This window comes from Petromyzon marinus, chromosome 50, assembly GCF_048934315.1.
Source record: "Petromyzon marinus isolate PM22_M1 ecotype Great Lakes invasive population chromosome 50, UKy_Petmar_22M1.pri1.0, whole genome shotgun sequence".
NCBI lineage: Eukaryota > Metazoa > Chordata > Hyperoartia > Petromyzontiformes > Petromyzontidae > Petromyzon > Petromyzon marinus.
In genome coordinates, this window is record NC_133716.1 from 1,599,001 (window position 1) to 1,620,299 (window position 21,299).

Below are 21,299 nucleotides of genomic sequence, written 5' to 3' on the forward strand. Positions count from 1 at the left end.
TACGTGACAGCTTTGTTATAAATCGATATCTTTTTTTGGGGAGTTTTTTTTTTCGTGGTCATTGGTGACAGGGGTGGGGGGGAGGGGGGCTGAGACCATCACACGTGCGACACTTGAGGAGCTGGTGTCTTCGTCCTCCTCCCGAGTACAGCTGGCGTTGATGGAGGCGCAACGGCGATGATGTTCCGTGGAGTAGGCGGTCGAGCCACAAAGCAACTGTGTCAGGAGGAGCGGCGTGGAAGTTGGCGACCCCAACTCCGTTGGGTGAGAAGTTGCGACTGACGCCACCGCCAATCCGGCGAGCGAACGTCGGTCGCCTGTGTCCCGGTCTCCGGAGCAACAGCTCGAACCAGGTGGTCATCACGACTGGGTTCCAGCCCAGGGCTTCACCAGCACCGCGCTCGACATCCCCGAACCTCTGAGCCACCTCCAGCCACTGGGAGATGGTAACGCCACGCATTGCTCCCGTCCCCTGCTGCACACATTCATGCCTCCGACTTGGCCATTGTTCAAACTAAAACTTCTCATTTTGTTTTACCAGGTAAGGGCCCTCCGAGCTATGCAGCTCTTTCTCAAGAAGCGACCTGCCCACAAATGATAGCGCGTCGAAGCGGCTGATCGTCGAGTGGAAATTCATAGCGAATACTCGAAATTCACGTTGACTCGAAATCTGGAGGGGAGGACCCGGAGAAGCCATCTATGCGAACCACACGGGAAGAGAGACACGGACACTCCAAGTATAGAGGGTGCTTTTGAAAAAAATGTTAACAACTCTGAGAATTTGCCACAACACCACCACAAGAAAAGTGCCTCCGGGATCTGGAGATCACCTGGAGAAGATTCCATCCAGGCCACGTGTTGACAACGATGGCGAACACGTGGAGACTCTTTGACTTTTTGAAGCTATCAACGTCACATTTGTTATCACGTTACAGTGTATTATCAGTTCTTTTTTCCGTTAAAAACGATAGTCCCATGTAAGTGTTAACATTTCGCTGAAGCACCCTCATGTACAGGCATCGTCAGGGTCGTGATCGAACCTAGCTCCTGCTGTATACCAGGCGAGACATTTAACATCTCGCCACCGCGATCTATCCACTGCTGGATGAGGACCTCCACGAGGCCGACACGCATCCGTCACGGTCTCGCGATCGCAGCAGCCGACCGCCCTCGTGCACACGGTCGCTCCATCTCTCACGCGCATGCCATCCCTGGGCCGTCTTCTACACTTTAAGCATGTACTTACATTTAGTGATCCGCTTACCTTTTCGACTTTCATTTGATAACTCCTGCCGTTTTGTGTTGCATTGTTCGCTGTTGTAACTTTGCTCACCCCGTGCCCATACTGGACATCTGCGACTAAAAAGAGCTTCATGGATCATCGGATTCCTCCTCCAGTCCAATTCTGATTCTGACTTTGGCTGACAACTTTTAATTTTACTAGGTAAGGCCCACTGAGCTATGTCGCTCTTTTTCAGAAGTAACCTGGCCACAGATGATAGCTCAACGAAGTGGCTTATCGTCGTGTGGAAATGTGTAGCAGCCAAATGCTCGAAACGCGTGACGTTGATTCTCAATGTGGAGGGGGAAACCGGACACAAATCCTCGCGACCACGGGGAGAGAGAGACACGCAAACTCCAAATACACAGCAGCAGGCGTCGGGGTCGGGATTGAACCCACGGCTTCCTGGATACTAGGCGAGGGAGTTAACATCTCCTAGCCACCGTGATAATGATGATGATGAGAGAGAGAGACACGCAAACTCCAAATACACAGCAGCAGGCGTCGGGGTTAAGATTGAACCCACGACTTCCTGGATACCAGGCGAGGGAGTTAACATCTCCTAGCCACCGTGATAATGATGATGATGAGAGAGAGACACGCAAACTCCAAATATACAGCAGCAGGCGTCGGGGTCGGGATTGAACCCACGACTTCCTGGATACCAGGCGAGGGAGTTAACATCTCCTAGCCACCGTGATAATGATGATGATGAGAGAGAGAGACACGCAAACTCCAAATATACAGCAGCAGGCGTCGGGGTCGGGATTGAACCCACGACTTCCTGGATACCAGGCGAGGGAGTTAACATCTCCTAGCCACCGTGGCGCTCACAAATATTGGTGATGTCAACTCCTCCTCCTCCGCCTCGAGCCAGCGAGTCGGCGCCATCGTCATGGTTATCATCCTGAGTCTCCCCTCACCCCTCGCCTCTCCCCCCTCCTCCCTCGAGTCACCCACACGAGCTTTGCTTTGAACATATTCTAGATTAGCTGCAGATCTCTGGAAAGTAAACCTTTGTTAATGAACACACTATTAATAAGTGGACTAAAAATAATATGAATGTTCTCCAAAGAATAGCGCAAAGGGGAATTGACATCATCGATATTTTACAGGCTAATACGATTACATAAATGCGATTACATAAATGATGCATATGCTAACCACCTTGTTTGTGTTGACGTGCTAATTTTACGAAATTACCATCGCAGGTATTTCGGAATTTTGTAAACAACCCCGGCTCACTCCGTGAGAGGTATCGACACCGTCGGCCTCTGTGTCAATGAGCGAAGGGGTGGCCGCTGCAGATGTCCCACAAAGTCATTATTTTGTCAGGCCTGGAGGGGGTATTGACAACGGGCTTGTTGATCGTGGGTAGCCAGCAGTCTGTCTGCTAATTGGTGGATCGTTGTGTGGATCGCGTCGCTGTGGGAAGCGGCAGTGGTCGCGGCTCGCGCGCTGCGTTACAAAACCTGGCGACCCCAGTTCGATTCTCGCTCGCGAACAACACCAGCGACGAATATCGGAATCGGTCACGGGCCTCACGTAAGTCGACTCAGCCTTAAATTGGTATCTGGTGCGGTGTGTAAATATCAGCACTGGGGAGACAAAGGCGGCCAGGCGTGGTGCTGACCACCCACGCCCTCGTTTGACGTGCCGGTCTGTGTATATGTGCTCTTGCCCCAACAGTCTGGTAAAAGCTGCATGGGGGATCTTTGTCTTTGAATTGCACTGTAAACCTAGGTTTAGGTAAAGATAGGTGTACAAAGACAATGCATTACAGCTGATTAAACACAGCACTCAGGTGTTCGTAGGTAATTAGCTGCAAGAGGAATGGTCTCATGCCTGCCATTATCTAATTGGCTATTCATTTCTTGTTTAATTTATCACGTTCCCTCAACTCAAAATCTGCCTTGCCGTATCCATTACGCATGAGGTTTGAGAGTGGCTCAGGGGCATCATCACGGCCGTGTCGATGACTCCGGGTCCAAGTCCCGGTCTCAAACCGCCAATTACCCCAAAAATTCCGAAGCGTCACAATTTTTGACTGCCTTAGGCGTCCAAGTCGCCAAAATGACCGCGGCTCATGCGATACCTGCCGTGCGAAGGACATCTCCTCGATTTAAAGCTTTCGTGACTGCAAGGATTCATCTTCTTTGGTTCTTTCGGTAAAGTCACGTAGAATGATAATAAAATAATAAATTGATAAAATAAAATAACACAATAATATTCTCACGACGTTTCGGCCACAACACAAGCGGCCTTCATCAGGTGAAGGGACGAGACACTCCAGCGCTGTCCTACCAGACAGTCTCGTCCCTTCACCTGATGAAGGCCGCTTGTGTTGTGGCCGAAACGTCGTGAGAATATTATTGTGTTATTTAATTTTATCAATTTATTATTTTATTCTCATTCTACGTGACTTTACTGAAAGAACCAAAGAAGGACATCTCCTCCTTGCACAGCGTGCGAGCGAGAGAACATCTCCTCCTTGCACAGCGTGCGAGCGAGAGAACATCTCCTCCTTGCACAGCATGCGAGCGAGAGAACATCTCCTCCTTGCACAGCGTGCGAGCGAGAGCACCGGCTAGCGTTGGCCAGAGAGAGAGAGAGCGGCGCGGTCGATTGAAGTGACTGAGAAGGAGCTCTGTGTGGGGGTTCATCTTCCCCCGGGGCTGTTCCCCCCCCGGCACGACGCGGGAGTTTCCGCAGGGGACGTTTCTCTATCTCGTGATGGCACTCCGATCGCAGCGCGCAACCGCGACGTTCCCTGGGGTGGCGAGGCGGGTAGCAGCAGCGGCGCACTGTTTAGTGGTTAAGCACACCGTGACACGTGCACACCCTGGTTTAGTTAAAGGAATTCAATGCATTGCCGTGGAACATTATGGGCAAAGCAGAACTCGGCATCACGAGTTTGTGTACGCTATTGCTTTTTTGTTTGTTATTTGCGCATGGAATGGGGGTCCCACAGTTGATGAGGGAGTGCTCTTGCCAATAACGTCTGTAGGTAAGCCAGCATCATTTCCTTAACAAGCCCTGACTGCTGCTGAGACACAGAATGTCGCAACCAGTCCAACGTTTGCTTGCTTGAATTAATCCTGCTTCGTAAAAATTGGTTCTGGAAAGCCGCTCGACTGAAGGACAACAAAAGGATATTTTTTATATACAATTACGAACGTTGAGACCCAGAGAAGGGTTTTGTTTATATATATGGTGTAATCGGAGGCAGCTGAAACCTGGATTTTGAACCCAGAATCTCAGGCACGATAGGGTAAAGACCGATAAGAACAGACCACCTTCCTGACACGGTACACGTGGAAACGGACATCCAGAAAGTGTGTTAATGGCCTCTGATTTTGGGTAGGGAGGCCTCAAAGAGGATTGATTAGGGCCAGAGAGGTGAACCGATTGGAGGATAAATCCCACGGTAAAAGGCGAGGAAACGAGGGCGGGCTGTCGGGGTTAAACGGTGGACAAACGTTAGAGAAGGAAGAAGAGGAGGACTGGCTGGCGGCGACTCGAGGGATATAATAGGGCGAAAGCACGAGGGGAAGGGACGCTTGGAGAGACGACGAAGTTCGAGGATCAAGAACTGAAGGCCGGGCCTAGGCATAGCGTTGGTCTCGACAATGGAGGGTCTTCCATAAGAGGTTTTTTGGGGGGATTGGATCTCGTGAATATAAATGTGTCGTTAAACCTGCCACACCCGACACAGCCAATTAGTAAGGTTTGTTATGTAAACAGAATATGCCTATCTAGATTTGAAGTTTTCGTGACTGCAGAATATGCCAATTCGTTACTAGTACAGCACGTCGCTGAGTTGGTGAGCAAATCCACAGATTGTGTACTCAGATTGTAAATGTTGTGGATTTTCCCTCCAACACACCTCAGATTGTAAATGTTGTGGATTTTCCCTCCAACACACCGGTGTGCTGTACTAGTGTAGTGTCTTAAAAAATCACTCAAACCGACACATTGTAACAAGTCACCTGCTTACACTTTATTCACCTATTCTTGCACCAGTTGTAGGCACTCCTATAACTACATGTACAGTCACTTATGGTTACTTCTCCCTATTCGTCTCCACACACAGCATCTCCACACTCAGCGTCTCCGCACACAGCGTCTCCATACTCAGCGTCTCCGCACTCAGCGTCTCCGCACACAGCATCTCCACACTCAGCGTCTTCACACACAGCGTCTCCGCACACAGCGTCTCCACACTCAGTGTCTCCACACACAGCGTCTCCGCACACAGCGTCTCCACACTCAGTGTCTCCACACACAGCGTCTCCACACTCAGCGTCTCCACACTCAGCGTCTCCTCACACAGCGTCTCAGCACACAGCGGCTCTGCACTCAGCATCTCCGCACTCAGCATCTCCGCACTCAGCGTCTCCGCACACAGCGTCTCCGCACTCAGCATCTCCACACACAGCGTCTCCACACTCAGCGTCTCCACACTCAGCATCTCCGCACTCAGCGTCTCCGCACACAGCGTCTCCACACACAGCGTCTCCGCACACAGCGTCTACACACTCAGCGTCTACACACTCAGCGTCTTCACACACAGCGTCTTCACACTCAGCGTCTCCACACTCAGCGTCTTCACACTCAGCGTCTCCATACTCAGCGTCTCCACACTCAGCGTCTACACACTCAGCGTCTCCACACTCAGCGTCTTCACACTCAGCGTCTCCACACTCAGCGTCTTCACACTCAGCGTCTCCATACTCAGCGTCTCCACACTCAGCGTCTACACACTCAGCGTCTCCACACTCAGCGTCTTCACACTCAGCGTCTCCACACTCAGCGTCTTCACACTCAGCGTCTTCACACACAGCGTCTCCGCACACTGGGTCTCCACACTCAGCGTCTCCACACTCAGCGTCTTCACACTCAGCGTCTCCATACTCAGCGTCTCCACACTCAACGTCTACACACTCAGCGTCTCCACACTCAGCGTCTTCACACTCAGCGTCTCCACACTCAGCGTCTTCACACTCAGCGTCTTCACACACAGCGTCTCCGCACACTGGGTCTCCACACTCAGCGTCTCCACACTCAGCGTCTCCACACTCAGCGTCTACACACTCAGCGTCTCCACACTCAGCGTCTCCACACTCAGCATCTTCACACTCAGCGTCTCCACACTCAGCGTCTCCACACTCAGCGTCTACACACTCAGCGTCTCCACACTCAGCGTCTACACACTCAGCGTCTCCACACTCAGCGTCTACACACTCAGCGTCTCCACACTCAGCGTCTCCACACTCAGCGTCTACACACTCAGCGTCTACACACTCAGCGTCTACACACTCAGCGTCTACACACTAAGCGTCTCCACACTCAGCGTCTCCACATTCAGCGTCTCCACACACAGCGTCTCCACACTCAGCGTCTCCACACTCAGCGTCTCCACACACAGCATCTTCACACTCAGCGTCTCTACACCTCCACCGCTGCCCTCACCTACGCTCCCTCAGACCCGCTTACCCGTCTGTCCCGGGCGGGGGGGTCAGCCATCACCCGCCCGGCGACGGCTTGAGGGTTGAGGTCCCGTTGAAGGCTGGAGCGGCAGCGGCGAGATGTCTTCACAATTGGTCCCCGGCAACAATTCCCCGCTCCGCTCACGTACATGCCCTATCTCCCTGCCAATTATCCGATACCTCTCGTGCGTCTCTTTCAGCTTTGGCCAGGCTAACGCCTGTCGGACCATCAATCAACCCTTATCTCCCGTCTCCGTGGCAACACCTCTGTTCTCAGCGTGCACAACCGGTCGACCCCGTTTGCACCTGCTTCGCCCCTTACAACTGGCGGTTTGTCCATGCACACCTCACGCGCACCTGTTTGCCCTCAGTTGCCCTCGGTTAACTGTGCACACCGCGTATTTCACTAACTCAACACTAGTAACGAATTGGCATGTTCTGTTTACGTGACACATCTTACTAATTGGCTGTGTCGGGTGGTGGCGGGTTTAGCGACACATTTATATATTTATATGCGATCTAACCCAACAAAAACCTGTTTTATGGATGGTATTGGTTGTGAAAGCCCTACGTGTTAAACTGAATAAAGGCTCTAAGTAAAGCAAGAACGAATGTCGGCATCACTACAATAGCTCATTGCCCTGCCTCCTGAGCCACCTGGTCAGGTCTTTAAGGTCGATTCCTGTTGCTACACTCCACGATCTTTGAGGGTCCCGCTTACCAGCAGACATCAATTCCTGGGTGGCTGTAAGCAGTAGGAGTCGAACTTTAAACTCTGTGCAAACTGGCACATTGGTAAATGCTGTGGTCAGTAGGATAAAGCTAGCCTACATATTCTATAACCTACAGAGGAACGACTTGAGATGAGATTATGCAGCCATTAAATAGGTCTTTCATGTGCTCTGCTCACCCAGCCATGATTTCAACTACTTCAAATACACTCCTATAATTTATAAAGCCACTTTTTAGTCACTCTGCGTGAATGTTGGCTTTGCCGATATCCTTTCACGGGATGGAGTGCACATTCCTTTGAAAAGCGAATGACGCACTGAATAATACGGAGCAGTAAGGGAAATGCCCATGCATTACATCGTTTTTAAAGTATATTGCAGTAATTAATCATGCACGTGCATTTTAAATGTAGTACATATTTGTTTAGAACTGCGATCAGTTTATAACGATTTCAAATATTGAAACGCCGCAGGACAAAATACTACAGAGTTAGTTTAAATGAATCTGAGATGCCTTGCGCAAGGAAATAAGGCAAAACGGAAGTGATGGAAGAAGACGGCCCAGTGCCCATGAAGGCCAAGTCCAGGAGGACGATGCAACTGGGGCCCAACGTTGAGGACTAACGAGGGAAATCCAGCACCAACCGAGCCAACAAAGTCAGCCGGGGCAGCATTAAGGAGTCCCAGGGGGAACTTGGGGACAGAAAGAAGCCAGGGACAGGCGTTGAGAAACGAGGTCACGGGGGAAGCTAGGCAGAGGTCAGAAGGCAGCGTGGGGGTCAGGCCAAGCGACGCAGGAAAGCACACAGATGAAGTAGGGGAGACAATAGAAAACTACATACAGGGGACGGAGCAAGAGGAAGGCAGCGGGGAGGACCCAGGGATGGTGGTTTGGGTTGGGCGGCAAGAACAATTGCAGCGCACAGCGGCCTCAACCCAAAAGGGATTGGGAGACAGGCCATCATGCCAACAACCCCGGCAAACAGCGTCATCGACATTGCAGATACCATCGGCAGCAGTCTCAACCGTCGTCACTCCCGCTTTCACCACCACAATCGTCGTCGTCGTCGTCATCGTCACCATCGTCGCTGGGACTCGGTGGCGTAAAATAACGACGTCGACTTGTAACGCACTGCCACCGCACAGCGTTCGCTCGCTCTCGAAGAGAGAAAGAGAGAGCGACTGACTCGGAGGTACGAGGAGGAAGGACAGGCAAGGAAGAAGGCAGCAGCCACGCGGTGGGCTGGCACCAACAATTGCCCGAGCTCTGCAGTTCTCTATATGCGAAGGTGTTCTGGGCTCAATTTACGAGCATTTATACACGCAGGAGGGAAGCAGATCACCTGCAGGAAACCGACATGCGGGTTGGTTACAATACGACAAAGCCACATTTTAAGCAACGCATAGCTTGATCAGTTTCAATTGATTATGTTTTTTTTATTGTTATGAACTTAAACAAAAAATCACTTTAAAATGAGACAGGATAGACTGGGGCTCGTGTAAAGTTCAAATGTCAAGAGGTCATCATCACGGGCAGTGCCCGACGATGCCACCCGCACCCTGGCATCTTTCTCGCACCTCGGCCCGGATTCCCGCGACACTTGTGGCGAAGTTGACTCGGGGCTTGACTACAATTTAATTTCATTCTATATTAAAAAGCACGTTTTTTTCGTACGTGTCAAACTTTGTTTATAAATCACAGGACTTAACCTGAGAACAGTGAGGTCAGAGGTAAATGATAACGCGAGATGAAAAATGGATCTTTGGATGCAAAGAGATGAAACATGTCTTACATAGCAAAGCGTTTTCTGTAGAACCTCATTAAAATAGAGGCAATGCGAGTTATTAATTGCTTTTCACCCATTTTCATATAAAAGCACCTTATTCCGCATGCCTGTTGTGCACATAACAAACACAGTTAAAAGCTCCTTCAAATCGATTCGCACAACCATTTACGCCCACACCAATATGCACAACGATTGTCTCGTGGCTGGGCATGGCTGTTGCTGTGTGTGGTAAGGGAATGTGGCACGTGCGTTGGCACGCTTCGACGTGATTAACGTGCGTCGTTGTGAACTGCACGCAGAGGCACAGGCAACATAAAGCGGTGTCGTGGTTCACTATAGCCAACAAAAATGCCACACTGTCAAGTCATGAATATATATAAATTGCGTAATCAAACCCTCTTCCTTGAGTAGTCTTGTCAGTGACAAAACATAACATCGTCCAATTTGCAGCGACAACGCTCGATAGATTTTGATTTAAAGCTTTCGTGACTGCAGGGATTCATATTCTTGGTTCTTTCGGTAAAGTCACGTAGAAGGGAAACAATAAAATAATATGTGACTTTACCGAAAGAACCAAGAATATAACTCTCAATAGCTTCAACGAAAAAAAGAAACATAATTAGCACCGTACATTATTTTTTTATGCAAAGATACCACTATTCATCGACATCCCGACGAGTTGCACTGAACGCTGAAGTTAAATGGTGCAACTTTGTGGCGTTTTTCAAACGTTGCCAGTCCCCGTTAAACGCTGCAACTTTGGTTGCTTTTTGTGTCACACGGTTGCACGTTACTGACACATTGTAGTTACACGTTATCATTATGGCCCCACATCTTTAATCGCCAATATTGTACAGCAGAGGTGGGCTATAAAAGACGTAGTCGGCCTGGCTCCCCCACCCTCCTCTCTTGCCTGGATGACCCGGCCCGAAGATCTCACCCAAACTAGGCCGGAGATCTAGGAAAGGGATTGTGAAAGAAGACTAAAGGTTCAGATGATAAAATGCGGGGCAACAACTAATGGGGGAATATTCTAAATCTTATTGACCTTCATAAAGACCATGAATTGGCTTTCGTCATTTCATATCTGCAAATCCTCAAATATGAACACAATTCCGCCGTTTTGTTGCTAGTATTGCCATGATAATCCAATCAACCCCATGTGACCTCATTCGGACAACCGTGGCAGCTGTTGTTGTACATGCAAAATTAAAAGCTTTTTTTACGAACAAAGTTATGAAGTTGCTGACACAGGCGCGCCACCTTAACTTCCCCAGAAATTTTGCCTGTGTTCAATATAGCAACTCATACATAATAATAATAAACATTGCTTTCAGCAATATCAGTTTGCACAAAAGCTGCATCATTAACTTTAGCTTTTTAGATGAGGGTTTTGGATTAAGAAACATTAAAAAGAACAAAAAATAGAAATTCGCGACAATGCCCGCTGCTGCGTTGGGCAGTGGTGCACGAAGCGCAAACACCGAGGCAAAGCCCAACAACACACATCCATCAACAAAACTGTGGCCTTAAAAGAAAAATATAACCGGCGACGCTTCGGGCAATGGGCCCTTGATAGCACGTAAATAGAGGCAGGAGAGGCAGAGTGGATATACGATTTGGAGACTGCAGTTTACACCGTGGGGCTCCACTCCGTCTCTCTGATCTGTTATGCTATAAAGAAGGGCCATTCCCCGAAAGCTCATTATGAATACTCTATGTTCCTTTGAAAGGCTGTGTTGGTGATGAAGATTTCATATATTTTGACACGCTATGCGGAGTGAAAATCAACTGTGAGCGTCTCCATGTCTAACTGTGCAATTGGGCAGCAGCTCATCTCCGCTGATGGCCCAAAGCCAGTGGTGAAAATTCCACATTTCCATGGTAAGGGGCCCCACGAAGTGGCACTTTTCTTACTCATTGTTTGGACGACGACGACAATGGCCAGAGTCGACTGCCAACAGGGACTCGAACTCGTTAAATTAACGTTGCCAGGCACGGGCAGTAGCGTCAGCCCCACCGATCAGAATGTTTCGTTGTGACCTTGTGTTGTAACCGAGGGGCTTGCGCACGTGTGTTGGTGTGACACGTTAGGCTGATGGACCATGCATTACGGAGACGAACCGTAGGGAAAAATGTGCGCTTGCACGAAAACGAAAGAAGGCAGAAATGATTCAGAATTAGTGCGAAGTTTAGTAGAAATGTACCGCCGATTGATTTACGTATGTTTTATTTTTTTATTTTGCATGGTTGTACAGTTGTCCGAGTTGTACAGGCAAGACTAATGTTACAAAAAAAGCCCAAAATCACATGCAAGTTTTGAAAAATGTAAAGAGAACGTGGTATTTTTTTTCTTTTATACAATACAATATTTACTCACAATTACACAGGCAACAAACATAAATCTTAAAACAGCACCATCGGAGATTACTAAAGCACCATTTTGCCAAAAAAAATTCCAGCTGTCTCTGATATGCCACAACTGTTTACAGATCTTGCCGAGTTTGGCGGTTTTTAGGTAGAAAGTGTTTTGTGAACAAAAAATTATACTTCTAAAAAGAAAAAATGAGCAAAATAAACAACAAAAACATCATTAACTAACAATGGAAATATATACTAAAATGCTTAACACAAGACATCATTTATACACAGATGCTTTTATCCACTTATTAAGTATTTTTGTTGCTATTATCACTTATTCCTTAAATTTAAGGGATTGAGTCATGTTGAAGGTGGCAAAGATATGGATTTGTAAAGGCAAAAAAAATTGCTTCCCTGCTAATTTACCGAATTTTCGTATTGCCAAAGACGCAATGTGTGGCTTACAAAGATGATCGATCGAATCGAGGAAAAAATTAATGACAAAAAAAACATCATAAAAATAAAAGGTAATTCTAAAAATGCGTGCAGACTTCAAAACTTGCATGTGACGCTTAGACTGTTGAGGTGAAAATGGTTTCGGTAAATATTTTCAATCCTTTCACCATGCGTAAAACTGAGGACAATTTGTTTCTGTTCGTGGTGTCACGTAGCTAAATTATTAGCCGTCTTTTCATAAAATGTTTGGCGTTCTAATAAAGGCTCTGAGTTTGCAAGTAGGAGACTGTTTTGTGGCTTTGTTAGTGTTTCCTTGCTTTTGTCTCGTATTCGTTTATCCGCAAGGCTAGCCGGCAAAACACACGGGCCCAACCTCGAAGCCAAACTTCTGTCTGGAATCGCCAAAGTCTTTGAACATGATGTCGACAATGGGGAGCTGTTCCAGTTTCGGAGTGTTGATCTCCAAAACGGTCTTCTCGTAGCCCTTGCGACGCTGTGGGACGAAAGGTCAACGACAACCGTCAGAGTCAGTCACCACGTCTCCACGCCCACAAACGAACCAGGCGGCATCATTCATATCGCCCCCCCCGCCGCCGCCCCAGCACCCCAACACTGGTGATTTACTTGAGACGACTCCATCACGTCGTCCTGACGTTTGGTATGATGGGCCATGGCCTGGACACGACGTGAGGATCTATTCGTCTCGGCGAGTTCTGGAAGAGGCGTTTCTTCCCGGCAAAACAACATATTTGTGGACAATATAAGCAACTGAATTATAATTTGGCGGGCGATACCTCTCCACTCCCACATATATCTGTCTCTCCACATTTGTTTGCACATTCGCCATCAGCCACACAGCCTTCTGGCAGTGATATTTTCAGCAGCATTGGTTTAATGCGAGCCAGCTGTCGACCCGTTTCGACCAAGCTAACGTCAGTGGTGAGTGTCATCGTTCACCAACTGACAGTGACCAGCGTGGTGAAGTATGGTCAAACAACCCTCATGACTGACAGCCCTTGGGGCAGAGCTTCATGCAGCAGTGGATTTACAAAAGGCTATGTATTATTAATGCTATTGTCCAATCAAATGTAAAACGATGCTATTTGTAGCGGCCACTGGTGAACCGGCGGAGTGCTATATCAACACTTGTAAACCCGGTTTAATCAGGGGTGGTTGAAACCCAGATTCCAGGCGCCCGGCGTCTCTGGCACGGACATTATGCACCTCTGCAGAGACAGAGGCACCCAGACCCAGGGATTGAACCCTGGAGCTATCACGGCGTCTCTGGCACGGACATTATGCACCTCTGCAGACACGGAGGCATGATCACACGTCGTTCCCAACGTTTCCATCTCGGTGTCTGGCACAGCCGTAATGAACCGCACTCGGCAACCCTGCCATGTGTGTTTGCGAGCTGTAATGAACACGTGCGTCTCCAGCCTGCAGGGATCCTTTCTGTCCTGCATGGCTGCCGCCCTTGCAGTTTGCCGTCGCAAAGCGAAGCTCCGGGGTCTGTTAACTCGGGTTCGGTCTCAATTCCGCACGGAGCCACGACAGCGAGCGGCGGCCCGTTTTGAATCTGCATGCATGCGGTGTGCCGCCTCTTCTGCTGAAGGTTAAAGGCGCGGCCCTGCAAGTGCTTTGCTCAAGCCAACTGCTGGCGGAAAGGGCCTTAACTAAAAAGGAAGCTGTAGAGGGGGACATTCGGCCTACTCTTCCACGCTGGCTAGACATCTTGGAAGAGGTGGGTGTACCCACACCGCATCCCACCACGAGTCACCTGCCGATCGAGTAACTGTGTCACCTCCATCGACGCTGCTCCGGTGGATTCAAGAAACCTGCACCGTCGTTTCGACTGCCGAACCGTCGACCTCTGGATTGTAAGTGGCGTGTGCTGGCCATTATGCCACGGCTGCATCGGCTTTCTGGTACCGTGTTTAAAACCACTAGAACTTTTATTATTATTATTGCCGCCACAATAACATACATTGAAACGGGTTTTTTTTTTACATGTAAAACAATATTTGTTTGTTTATGTAAATATGCATATCTCAGGAATCAGAGAACCACCTTGAGTTAGAGAACAGCCTCGATAGGAAACGTAATGAAACCTTTATGAGACCTCCTTTGCCAGTAACAAGATATAGTAATAGGTTTTTACCATTTATCTGGCACCAAAACTGACACCTTTATACAAGGGATCATGTTTGCAATAACCACAACACAAGCAGCCAAAAAGCCGTCTCGGGTGTGAACCAATCAATTTCAAGGACAGTGCATATCATTATCAGAGTTGTCTCTTTTTGTTTGCATTTTGACTGCTTGTGTTGTGGTTATTGCAAACATGATGCCTTGTATAAAGGTGTCAGTTTTGGTGCCAGATAAAAGGGTAAAAACGTATTACTATATCTTGCTACTGGCAAAGGAGGTCTCATAATGTAAATGCTTACCCCGAGCTCTCAATAGTCTGATAGTGCGCTGTTGTTTGAGTTGTACGCCTTTTGGCGTCATCTGGTCCAACACCAGTGGAGACTAGGCTCTAAGAAAAGCCGTCGCGGGTGTGGACCAATCAACTTCAAGGACAGCGCATATCATTATCAGAGTTGTCTCTTTTTTGTTTGCATTTTGGCTGCTTGTGTTGTGGTTATTGCAAACATGATCCCTTGTATAAAGGTGTCAGTTTTGGTGCCAGATAAAAGGGTAAAAACCTATTACTATGTCATGAAACCTCTTTTTTTAAAATCCCTCAAAAAGCCTTTTGCCCCGCAGGGAGTGTTCAATTCAGAGCTGCGGCAAATTCGTGGCAAACAAAGACACCACGTGATTGCACATTTTATTTTTGTGCAGCCATTGGTGAATGGGCTCAGAACGTAAACTCAGTCCACTTACAAACCCGGTTGAAATCCCCGGGTGGCTGAAGCCCAGGGTTTGAATTCAGAAATGTTGCTTTGCCAGCCTCAGTGCTCCGGCAATGCATCCGAGCACTTCTGCGTCCACCCATTTCAGTCCACTAATACACTGAACATCATCAACTTATGCACCTACTTATACCAAGTGATCATCATCATCATTGGCGGTTCAGTGCAGGGAGTGGCAGAAATTCCACTTTCCCATGGCGAGGCCAAGTCATCCCCACTGGCTGGCCACTGTTGATTTCCTACAAAAGCGCTGCTCATTTTATATAATCCAAGTGAGATGATGATGATGATGTTCGGGTGGTAATAGTGAATGTAAATCCACTGCTGAATGAGAGCCTCCCCATGCCCTGTGGGCGTTTTTCGACCGCACTTCCAAATGTGAGTCAAGCGCTCTGACCATGGTACCACAGAGCTGGGTGCATATCTATTCATAGCTCGTGCGCAATCTACTCCCGGACGAAGGGCTCCCTAGGCCATGTCCTCCGTGGGCGGTCGTTCCACAGTGCTGGTCAGTGTGGGTAGGTGATAAGGGGGGCCCAGACCGTTTCAGATTGTGCCACTCGTCACTCGTGTTAGCCACGGTCGGAAACCAAACTCGGGTTCACCGGGTTTATAATGCTTACCGCTGCACCGCCACTACACTCAGGACGGCTATATACAGGGCAGTATATGGATATAAACCAATATGTAAATACACTATAGAGGCAAACATATGTTTCGTTGCTCGTTATCCACCCGTGCAAAAACCCCACATCTCGGTCTGTCAGGATCAGTGTCATCTGGCGGCGTTGATTACAGCAGGAAAACTCTGAACTGGTATCACCTTTCTGAGCAATCGAGCAGGGCGGTGTTGCAGGCGAGAGCCCTCCACAAAACACACCGGGGGCAATTCAGCACAAACGTGCACCTGGGATTGTACACATACTGTGCATATACGCGAACCTATGGTCAAATCATTTGGAAATAGACCAGATCTTGTCAGACGAAAGAAGCTAAGCAGAATTGAGCCTGGATAGCGCTTGGATGAGTGATCACCACAGTGCACTGCAGAAAAAATCCAGTGTTGTACTGCACTTCTGTGCTCACACATGTGTGTGTGTGTATATATGGTGAAGTATGTTAAAATGGGCCCTGTGGTGTGGTGAATAAGGGCAGGTGGTGGACCTAGAGTAAAATGGTGTCTGGTGAGGAGTGGCTGGGTGAGTGGTGAGTGTAGGAGTGTCTGGTGAGGAGTGGCTGGGTGAGTGGTGAGTGTAGGAGTGTCTGGTGAGGAGTGGCTGGGTGAGTGGTGAGTGTAGGAGTGTCTGGTGAGGAGTGGCTGGGTGAGTGGTGAGTGTAGGAGTGTCTGGTGAGGAGTAGCTGGGTGAGTGGTGAGTGTAGGAGTGTCTGGTGAGGAGTGGCTGGGTGAGTGGTGAGTGTAGGAGTGTCTGGTGAGGAGTGGCTGGGTGAGTGGTGAGTGTAGGAGTGTCTGGTGAGGAGTGGCTGGGTGAGTGGTGAGTGTAGGAGTGTCTGGTGAGGAGTAGCTGGGTGAGTGGTGAGTGTAGGAGTGTCTGGTGAGGAGTGGCTGGGTGAGTGGTGAGTGTAGGAGTGTCTGGTGAGGAGTGGCTGGGTGAGTGGTGAGTGTAGGAGTGTCTGGTGAGGAGTGGCTGGGTGAGTGGTGAGTGTAGGAGTGTCTGGTGAGGAGTAGCTGGGTGAGTGGTGAGTGTAGGGTTGTCTGGTGAGGAGTGTTAGGCCCTCAGCCAACAGCGCATTTAAGAAAATAAAACGATTTTTTTTATATTACTCTTTGGGTCTTTCGGTAAAGTCACGTAGATAGAATTTTAATTTTACCAGGTGAGGCCCGCTGAGCGATGTAGCTCTTTAGCAGAAGCGACCTGGCCACAAATGACAGCTCAACCAAGTGGCTTATCACGTGGAAAATCACAGAAGCCAAAGACTCTAAACGCCTGATGTTGATTCCAAATGTGGAGGGAAAAAACCGGAGGTCCCGGAGAAAAATCCACGCGACCACTGGGAGAGAGAGAGACGCAAACTCCACATATACAGCAGCAGGGGTGAGAGCCGGAATCGAACCCACGACCTCCCGCATACCAGGCGAGGGAGTTAACATCTCCTAGCCACCGCGTTGCGGACGTACGAGCGACCCTGTCATTCATCACACTCAGCGCCCCCCAAGCTCCGGGCTCCCATCCCCTCTCTCCACGCCACGGGACCGAGGATAGCCCATTACCTGATTTGCAAAGCAATTTAGAACGGAGGAGTCTAGCTCGCAGCGTCAGCCATGCTTTCATTTTTACACTCGTTTATTTATCCGCGAGGACCATTCATTTATACTTGAAATTTATTTTTCCCCACTGTTGCCCGGCCAAATCACGAAGTCATCGAGGAGAATAAGGCTTTGATCAATATCGCGTTTCTTATCTCGGGCTCCTCTGTGCAGTCCCCTATCTCCCCCCCCCCCCCGCATCCCCTGAATGACTGCCGCGCGGATCCCTCGCCTCACCTCTACTCAATGAACTCTGCGCTCGTGGCTGTGTGCGTGTGGGGAGCGGTGGTGCAGCGGTGAGCGCTGCCCTGCGCAACGAACACGGTGACCCGAGTTCGATTCCCGCTCGTGGCCAACACCGGTGACGATCATCTCAACCGGTCCTGGGCCTCCCCTAGGTCGGCTCAGCCTCAAATGAGTACCTGGTGCAGTGTATTTACATCGCCACTCGGGAGACAAAGGTGGCCGGGCGTGGTGCTGGTCACCTACCCCCTCGTTAAAAGCACTTGCTCCAAAAGCCTATTAAAGGCTATAGGGAAGATCGCTGCTTTTGTCTGTATTGTGCATATTGTTGTCTGCATAAACCTGTGTGCGTCGTTGTGTGTACGTATCGTGTATATTTGTGTGTGTGCGTGCGGATGTGCTTGTGCGAGTATGTGTGCAAGTTTGCGAGTGTACGTGCATTTGTATGTTGCGTATGTCCATTGAACGTACATTTGTGTCTATATGATTTTTGTAAAGAATGTTTGTATATGCATGAATGGATGTTTCCTATTTGTCCAGGCCTTCAAGCGTCAAGTGTTTAATGACGGCTACATATAGGCAGCTAAATGGGTATGGTATGAGTCAAAGACGAGATGGGCTGATGTGGTAAAGGAGGACGTGGAGCTGATGCCAGCGGTGTCAAGATGGGCACATGTGCAAGAGGAGGAGGCTCGTGAAGGACGCTGCTACTGGGCAATTGGAGGCAGTCGCCCTCCAGCAACAACGGCGGAGGGCACAGAGGGAAGGGCAAGCACAGTGGTTATTGAGGGGAACAGCTGGTGCCTCCACCTGTCATCTCAGATGCACCGAGCCTGGTACAAGCGCTATGGTCACATCGGTGCGCTCTTGGTGGTGAATGGCGGCTGTTGTTGTGGTGGTGGGCGCGTGCTTATTTGCATGTCTATGTCCTTGTCTTATGTGCATCTGTGCATTAGCGTGTATATGTGTGCTAATTGCGCATAATTATACAACAACCCGTGCTATCTAATTATGCACGTTTCCACACATCTGCACGCGTGCGTGTGTTTCTTGCGCAACAGACAGCTTTTTTTTTTCCACGTGCTGCCCTCCGAGGTTGTGCTTAATATTTTAATGCACCCGGCACATTGCAAGCGCATCTGTGAATTCATTTAACAGATAATACCCCATTACGAATTCCCCCGAATCCACTGAGACGCATTCATTTATTTACAAAGATACTTCCGATGAAAGCCAATGGCGGCCGTCGTCATTGATGCCCGAAGACCAGTGCAAGTTTTCGCGCTGTGCCAGATACGTTTGAGAGCCTGGGTTCACATCCCCGTCGCAATTCTGGCCACTGCCCCGATGAACGCCGGCTGTGAAGCGTCACGTACACGATTGTGAAATGTGTGTGGATCACTCTCCCAGCAACACCGGTGGTGCTGAAGCAGTAAGACATTGGTCACGTGTGTTCACCTACGTGACAACTTCATACAATGGCTGTGTCGGGTGGAGGAGGGTGTACCGCACACACTCGACTCACGCGACCTAACTAAAAAAAAACAATCATTAATCATCCCCAAAATAGTGACGGGAATTCCACATTGCCAAGGTGGGGACCAGCAAGTCCAAAGAATGAACCAATGTCGATTTAATTCTGAACAAAGTGGAACTGATTCTGTCAACTCTGGTCAAATAATAATGGCCATGACGAGGTTGTGTTGACCCCAGGCCGGGATTTGAACTTCACCACCATCCAACCGTGAGTCAAAGCACTCCAACCACCGTGGCACGTGGCCAATGACTGAAACAAACATTTAAATTACGGCTCCTTGTCGATCCAATGCTGGATGAAGGCCACCCGGCACTGCGTTGCACATTGGAGGTTGCCTGACCCGAACGCCACAACCGTTGATCAGTGCAGGTTGAGATTCCCAGGACAGGTTCGGATATCGCTTGCCACTGATGCTAGCCGTGGACAGGAATCAAAACGTGGGCCGCCAGGTTCATTTGTATCGTGCAATAACCACCGTGGTTGAGTGTTCACAAAATATATGGACATCAACAACAGCAGCAACCGCAAAACCTCACGTCAAAACGTAGTGGGGGGGGGGGGGGAAACTCACTACGTTTTCATTAACACTGTGTGACGACAGAAAGAATATAGGATAGGCTGAAATAAAGCACAAGGACTAACCATTAGTGTAATGGTTTGTCGTGGCACTAACAACTCCACGTTGCTGACTTCAAAAGATGTGAGGGTGCAATGAAAGAGATTTCAGAATTAGTTACGTGACGTCAACTTCAGAGGAGGGCCTTCATTAATCCAGGCTGCCAGAGTTCCTCCTCATCACATCACGATGATAGTGTAGTGGCGTAACGGCGCGCAGGGTTTGCAAACAGCAGTTGCATTCGTGTACGGGGTTGCAAACAGTGAGGTCAGGTCAGGACGAGCAGGTGAAGGCGGGTGGCCTGGGTGACAGCAGACAGAGAGACGCCAGCAATTAGGGAAAGAGGCCGTGATTGGCTGGCTGCAAATGCAAACACGGGGTAGGCACCACAGAGGCGAGAGATGGAGGCGATAAGGGGGGGGGGGAGAGACACCAGATGGAAGCCGGCTTAATGAGGGCCACCTGAGGGCACTTAATGAGGAGGGGGATATAAGGGGGACGTGTGAAGCAAACGGGTAGAGTTGGTTGGAGATGAAGAAGTGAAGATAATTCAAGACAAGTTCGGGACGTCGCCCTCCACACCTCGCCCTCCCCGGCGGTGTTGGCTGATTCCCCGCTGGGGGCACGGGCGAGGTTGGAGGTGCGAGTGTAGATAGGCTAGCAGTGGAGAGGCTAGCGGAATCTTTAGTCTGAGCGTGATAGGCTAGCGGGGTGAGAAGCTAGCAGAGTATAGAGAGAGAGAGAGTCCGTGACGGGTTAGAAAGAGTGGGGAGTAACAGGCTAGCGGAGCGAGAGAGAGAGTAAGTTCGAAGTAGCAGGCTAGCGGAGGAAGAGAGGAAGAGTTTGCGACAGGAGTGCGTGGTGTTGAACGTGTGGAGCATTCGTGTGGGATGCTGCGAATAAAGTGACACAGGAGAAAAATACAAACTTGTCCGCATGAATAAACACCACACTACAATAGCACCATTTGCACAATTAAAACATGCAGTGTGCATAAATTGTCATCACAGCAATGTTAATATCTGAAAATAGGTTTAAAATACTGCACGAGAGAAAACCCTGCCTCACCGAATGTGAAACGCCAGCGCTCGTTACATCCCCCGCGGCTTCACCAGGGAATTAAAGGAAACTGGGCTATTGGCCTCCTTCGTTTGAATTTGCAGTGGCAGATGTCTCGGCCACAAATGGAATATGAATAAAAATAAAGACTCGGTGCATTTAATAATTTACGGGCAGCTTTTTCTGAAATAGAACATTTGAATCCGAGACGTCGGCATTTGGCGGTTCAGCGTCTCTGAGACGACCATTCCTCAGTGCACTAATCTATCAGAATTGATTTTGTCTCCCATACTCAGACCTTGGAAATAAACACCTTACTAAATCCATTGGTCACTCTCACCGCTGTTTCATCCAACAACTTTTAGCAACCGCCACCTCCGTAAGCATCTATGTCCCCCTGCCCTCCCCACCCCCAGACGACCTCCTTACATCTCCCAAATATCTCTCCATCCCACCTCTTCAAACTTGCGCAGCCAGTGCCTGCAAGATGCATTTGAGACTTCCACTCGCTACTGATTACAATTAGGGGTAGAAACTCCTAGATCCCTCTTAGG

The 21,299-nt window shown here is 49.2% G+C and overlaps 1 protein-coding gene across 3 annotated transcripts in view; it reads right to left on the reverse strand.

The window, feature by feature from the left end:
- Window positions 1-11,512: 11,512 nt before the first annotated feature.
- LOC116953253 (uncharacterized) overlaps window positions 11,513-21,299 on the reverse strand; it is a 305,948-nt gene continuing 296,161 nt past the window's right edge. For all 3 annotated transcript variants that reach the window (XM_032973299.2, XM_032973298.2, XM_032973300.2), the window contains one exon: window positions 11,513-12,599. In XM_032973299.2, coding sequence (XP_032829190.2) covers window positions 12,453-12,599 — 147 coding nt within the window. In that variant the 3' untranslated portion in view covers window positions 11,513-12,452. The remainder of the gene's footprint in view (window positions 12,600-21,299) is intronic.